General features: G+C 55.9%; 1 protein-coding gene across 1 annotated transcript in view; it reads left to right on the top strand.

Moving 5' to 3' along the window:
• Nucleotides 1-400: 400 nt before the first annotated feature.
• Nucleotides 401-6,000, top strand: part of AHRR (aryl hydrocarbon receptor repressor) — a 55,058-nt gene continuing 49,458 nt past the window's right edge. Inside the window, exon 1 of the mRNA XM_069492748.1 lies at nucleotides 401-465. Coding sequence (XP_069348849.1) covers nucleotides 404-465 — 62 coding nt within the window. The 5' untranslated portion in view covers nucleotides 401-403. The remainder of the gene's footprint in view (nucleotides 466-6,000) is intronic.

The following is a 6,000-nucleotide window of genomic DNA, read 5'->3' as shown; positions in this document are numbered from 1 at the left end:
CCCTGAGTGCTGGGTCCCTGTGAGGGACGGCATGAGGGGCCGGACCCTCCCCCGTGGTGCTGGGCAGGGCAGGTGGGCCTCGTCCTGCGTCTGTGGCTGAGTGCGCTGCAGGGACCGCACGGGGGGGGGGGGCACTGGGGGGGCGGGGAGTGGGCTACAGGGACCCCTTGAGGCCACTGGGGGGGAGGGGAGTGGGCTGCAGGGACCCCATGAGGCCACTGGGGGGGAGGAGAGTGGGCTGCAGGGACCCCATGAGGCCACTGGGGGGGAGGAGAGTGGGCTGCAGGGACCCCATGAGGCCACTGGGGGGGAGGAGAGTGGGCTGCAGGGACCCCGCGGGGGGCCGGGCTCACTGGGTCTGCTGAGGTCACTCTGACGCCCCATTTTTCCAGGGCCCAGGACCATGATCCCACCGGCTGAGTGCACGTACGCGGGGAGGAAGAGGAGGAAGCCCCTCCAGAAACAGTAACGTATCACGTCTTCTGTGTTCCCTCTTCCTTGCTGAGGGGGAGAGTCTGTGTTTTCATGGAAAAAAGTGAGCTTCAGGACAACATGGGCACACCAGAGTGGGCGGGCTTCCTGCACAGGGTCCTGCCCTGGGAGGGTCCCCCAGTAGGGGCGGGGGTGGCTGGGGACACCGATAGGGGGACACCCTGCGGGCTGGGCACCCCCTGGCCTCGGGAGGTGCAGTCAGAGGGTGGAGCTCGCAGGACACAGACACGGCTGGGGCCCTGCCCGCCCTGGGGGGACCGATCCCTGGGGACTGTGTGTGCACGTGTGAGGCTGTGTGTGTGTGAGGCTGTGAGGGTGTGTGAGGCTGTATGTGTGTTAGGCTGTGTGTGTGTGTGTGAGGCTGTATGTGTGTTAGGCTGTGTGTGTGTGAGGCTGTGTGTGTGTGAGGCTGTAAGTGTGTGTGAGGCTGCGTGTGTGTGTGTGTGAAAGAGGATGTGTGTGTGGAGGATGTGTGTGTGTGGAGGGTGTGTGTGTGTGGCTGTGTGTGTGTGGCTGTGTGTGTGTGAGGCTGTGTGTGTGTGTGGAGGGTGTGTGTGTGTGTGTGTGGAGGGTGTGTGTGTGTGTGTGTGTGGAGGGTGTGTGTGTGTGAGTGTGTGTGTGGAGGGGGGGTGTGTGTGTGTATGGAGGGTGTGTGTGTGTGGAGGGTGTGTGTGTGGAGGGTGTGTGTGTGTGTGGAGGGTGTGTGTGTGTGGAGGGTGTGTGTGTGTGGAGGGTGTGTGTGTGTGTGTGTGGAGGGGGGGTGTGTGTGAGGCTGTGTGTGTGTGTGTGTGTGGAGGATGTGTGTGTGTGGAGGATGTGTGTGTGTGGAGGATGTGTGTGTATGGAGGGTGTGTGTGTGTGTGGCTGTGTGTGTGTGAGGCTGTGTGTGTGTGGAGGGTGTGTGTGTGTGTGTGTGTGGAGGGGGGTGTGTGTGTGTGGAGGGGGGGTGTGTGTGTGTGTGGAGGGTGTGTGTGTGTGGAGGGTGTGTGTGTGTGTGTGGAGGGTGTGTGTGTGGAGGGTGTGTGTGTGAGGCTGTGTGTGTGTATGAGGCTGTGTGTGTGTGTGTGTGGAGGGTGTGTGTGTGTGTGTGTGTGGAGGGTGTGTGTGTGAGGCTGTGTGTGTGTGGAGGGTGTGTGTGTGTGGAGGGGTGTGTGTGTGTGTGTGTGTGTGGCTGTGTGTGTGTGTGTGTGGAGGGTGTGTGTGTGTGTGTGTGTGGCTGTGTGTGTGTGGGGGGGAGATGTGTATGTATGAGGCTGTGTGTGTGTGTGTGTGTGTGTGGAGGGTGTGTGTGTGTGGAGGCGGTGTGTGTGTGTGTGTATGGAGGGTGTGTGTGTGTGTGTGTGGAGGGTGTGTGTGTGTGTGTGTGGAGGGTGTGTGTGTGAGGCTGTGTGTGTGTGGAGGGTGTGTGTGTGTGGAGGGGGTGTGTGTGTGTGTGTATGGAGGGTGTGTGTGTGTGTGTGTGGAGGATGTGTGTGTATGGAGGGTGTGTGTGTGTGGAGGATGTGTGTGTGTGGAGGGTGTGTGTGTGTGGATGTGTGTGTGTGGAGGGTGTGTGTGTGTGGCTGTGTGTGTGTGGCTGTGTGTGTGTGGAGGGTGTGTGTATGGAGGGTGTGTGTGTGTGTGGAGGGTGTGTGTGTGTGGAGGGGGGTGTGTGTGTGTGGAGGGGTGTGTGTGTGTGTGTGTGTGGAGGGTGTGTGTGTGTGTGTGGAGGGTGTGTGTGTGAGGCTGTGTGTGTGTATGAGGCTGTGTGTGTGTGTGTGTGTGGAGGGGGTGTGTGTGTGTGTGTGTGGAGGGTGTGTGTGTGAGGCTGTGTGTGTGTGGAGGGTGTGTGTGTGTGGAGGGTGTGTGTGTGTGTGTGTGTGTGTCTGTGTGTGTGTGTGTGTGTGGAGGGTGTGTGTGTGTGTGTGTGTGGCTGTGTGTGTGTGTGGGGGAGATGTGTATGTATGAGGCTGTGTGTGTGTGTGTGTGTGTGGAGGGTGTGTGTGTGTGGAGGCGGTGTGTGTGTGTGTGTATGGAGGGTGTGTGTGTGTGTGTGTGTGGAGGGTGTGTGTGTATGAGGCTGTGTGTGTGTGTGTGTGTGTGTGGAGGGTGTGTGTGTGTGTGTATGGAGGGTGTGTGTGTGTGTGTGTGTGTGGAGGGTGTGTGTGTATGAGGCTGTGTGTGTGTGTGTGTGTGTGTGTGGCTGTGTGTGTGTGTGTGTGTGTGTGGAGGGTGTGTGTGTGTGTGTATGGAGGGTGTGTGTGTGTGTGTGTGTGGAGGGTGTGTGTGTATGAGGCTGTGTGTGTGTGTGTGTGTGTGGCTGTGTGTGTGTGGGGGGAGATGTGTGTGTATAAGGCTGTGTGTGTGTGTGTGTGTGTGAGGCTGTGTGTGTGTGAGGCTGTGTGTGTGTGTGGAGGGTGTGTGTGTGTGGCTGTGTGTGTGTGGGGGGGGGAGATGTGTGTGTATAAGGCTGTGTGTGTGTGTGTGTGGCTGTGTGTGTGTGGGGGGGGGGATGTGTGTATAAGGCTGTGTGTGTGTGTGTGTGTGAGGCTGTGTGCGCCACCCGCCTGGTGCTGGGCAAGCTGGCCTGTCTGTGTCGGGTGCACCGAGGCCTCCCCGGCCACGTCTCGGCCGTACTTGCCCCGAGCGGCCTTGGACGACAGGTGAGGCCTCCTGTTTGCTGTTGCTGCAGAAGAGCAGGGTTCCCTAAGCCCAGTGTCCCCAGCTGCACACGCAGCAGCAGCCTGACCCTCCACGTCACCCCTGGGACTGGGGGCACAGGGTCAGTGACAGACACGCTGAGGCACACGCGGTCTGCCGTGCGTGGGTAGTGAGTCCTTCGCGGCCGGGGTCCCAAGTCTCCTTGGTGAGACAGCGACAGGTCACTAGCTTGCGGGAGAGCGAAACCGCGTCCCAGCCCGACGCCCACAAGTGGGGTCGTTCAGTCAGGCGGGCGATGTCCGATGTCCGTAGTTGGCCAGTTGGCGCCAGACTCCTGGCGTCGGGGGCTGTGCCCTGCGGGGCCCCGGGAGGGCCCCTTCCCCGCGCCTTGGCGTGTGGCGCCCTTCAGACTTTGGTCATTTTAATTTGCATTCTCTTGTCCTAAGTGAGGTTTGAGGGCTCTCCCTTGGCTGTGAACTGCGTGTGTATCCTTTGCTCATGTTTCTGTTAGATTGTTTTTGTGCTTCTTGATTTGCAGGATCTTGTTGTGTACTAGGGAAATTAATTCTTGAGTGGGTTTCAAATACTTTACCCCGGTTTTGGTTTTACTTAAGGTGTTGTTTGCCATGCAGAAAAAAATGGAATGTTTGTGAAGTTGAATTTATCAATCTTTACCTTTGTGGCTAATTAATTTTACATCACAATTAGGAAAATCTTCCCTGGCCCAAGTTTATAAGAGAATATTCTGATTATTTCTTCTTTTTTTTTTTTTTTTTTTTTTTTGGAGACAGAGTCTCACTCTGTTGCCCAGGCTAGAGTGAGTGCCGTGGCGTCAGCCTAGCTCACAGCAACCTCAAACTCCTGAGCTCAAGGGATCCTCCTGTCTCAGCCTCCCGAGTAGCTGGGACTACAGGCATGCACCACCATGCCCAGCTAATTTTTTCTATATATATTTTTAGCTGTCCATATAATTTCTTTCTATTTTTAGTAGAGATGGGGTCTCGCTCTTGCTCAGGCTGGTCTCGAACTCCTGAGCTCAAACGATCCGCCCACCTCGGCCTCCCAGAGTGCTAGGATTACAAGCGTGAGCCACCGCGCCCGGCTATTTCTTCTAATACAATCTTTAAATCTTTAAAATACATATGTTTAAGTTTAAAGTTTTCGAGCACTTGGGAAAAGAGGAAAAAAAGTGGAAAGAAAAGAAAAAAGACAAAATAATTGTGGTTTGCGGGGCAATAAAGGGCAGTAGAATTACTTGCACGGCCACTGAATGTTTTCAGACTCGGACACACACGCCCCGACGGCACCTGCTTGTCCTGCAGTGTGTGCGGACGTGCCACGGCCAGGTGCAGGGAGGCCACTGGGGCCGGCTTGTCCAGGTGTGGGCTCTGTGAGGGCTCCCGGCCCATCCCCACGCAGGGGCTGCCAGGTGTGTGCACGTGGACGGTGAACCCCCACAGGGACATGCTCCGGGGGAACTGGAGACCAGAACATTCCTTGTTTTTGACGGTGAGAACAGGGGTACCCATCCTGCAGCCCCTCTTGGGGGGTGAGCTTTGCCGGCATCGGCTGTCCCAGCTGTGGCTCCTGCCACACCCGAGGGCTGTGCGGAGTTCTGGTCCGGCCCTCCGCCGTGGGCGGGTGGTGGCTGGTGGGCCTGTGTGTGCCACAGCTGCTCACCTGGAAGGGGGGGTGATCAAGGTTGTGGAGAGTGGAGCTGAGCGAACCGTCGGAGGCGGAATTGGTCTAGACACACAAGAGCTGGCTCCTGGGCTAGAAGCTGCTCCCGAGGGGCCCCCGCGGGCCTGGGTGCAGAGGGCAGCGGGCGCAGAGGAGCTGGGCCCTGGAAACCCTCCTCCTCCCTCTGGTCCACCCAAGATTGGGTGCCATCATCTGGGTGCCATGGGTGATTCTGAATCCACAGCCTTCTCCCAGGAGTGAAGCCTTGTGCCAACATCAGCGTGTTCGATGCTCCAAGTCTTGTCCTCTGGGGTCCTCAGAGTCCTCACCAGGGACAGTGTCTTCACCCATAACAGCGTGGAAACTGCAGGGCTTCCCTTTCGTTTTCTGCATTTTTGTCTTTACTGGGGTGTGACTGAGGTACGTGATGTCAGTGGAACTGCATGTGTTGAAAGTGTGCGGTTGGGTCAGTTTGACGTGGTGTTCGCCCTGGAGCACCACCAAAATCAAAGTCACATACGTTTCCATCCCTCCAGAAGTTTCCTGTGCCCTGTGTGCATCTTCCCTACCTGTGTCTCCAGGCAACCCTGACGTGCTTCCCGCAGCGGGGGATAATTTACATTTCCTGGCATTTTGTGCAAATGGAATAATACAGTATTTTGTTCGCTCCTTTCAATTGCAGTAATGATTCTGAGATTCATCCATGTTTGTATCAGCAGCTTACTCTTCATTGCGGGGCAGCGTTCTGTTGTGTGGATACCCCAAATTTGCTTACTCCCCTGCGGATAGCCATTCGGGTCATTCCCAGTTTGGGCTATTACAAAGAAAACTGCCCGGAACATCTTTGCGCAAGTCTGTATGGGTGCGTGTTTTTATTTCTCCCGGCTAAACACCTGGCAGTGTGCTTGCCGGCCCACCGTGTGGCAGGTGTATGTTTAGGTTTTTAAGGAACATACAAAGTTTCCCAAAGCAGTTGTATCGTTTTATATTCCAGATACAAGTCCTTGTGAATATTTTCTTCCAATCTCTGATTTACCTTTTCATTTTCTTAATATTGACTTTCAAAAGATTTTTTTCAAAACTTTTGATGAAGACTAATTTATCAATTTTTGTTCGTTTGTGTTCTGGGAGTCCTGTGACAGCCCCAAGGGCTCAGAGACTTGCACATTTTCTTGTAAAGTTTTATAG

Source organism: Eulemur rufifrons, chromosome 17, assembly GCF_041146395.1.
Source record: "Eulemur rufifrons isolate Redbay chromosome 17, OSU_ERuf_1, whole genome shotgun sequence".
NCBI lineage: Eukaryota > Metazoa > Chordata > Mammalia > Primates > Lemuridae > Eulemur > Eulemur rufifrons.
Note: the sequence above shows the minus strand (reverse complement) of the source record. Positions and strands in the feature narration are given on the sequence as shown.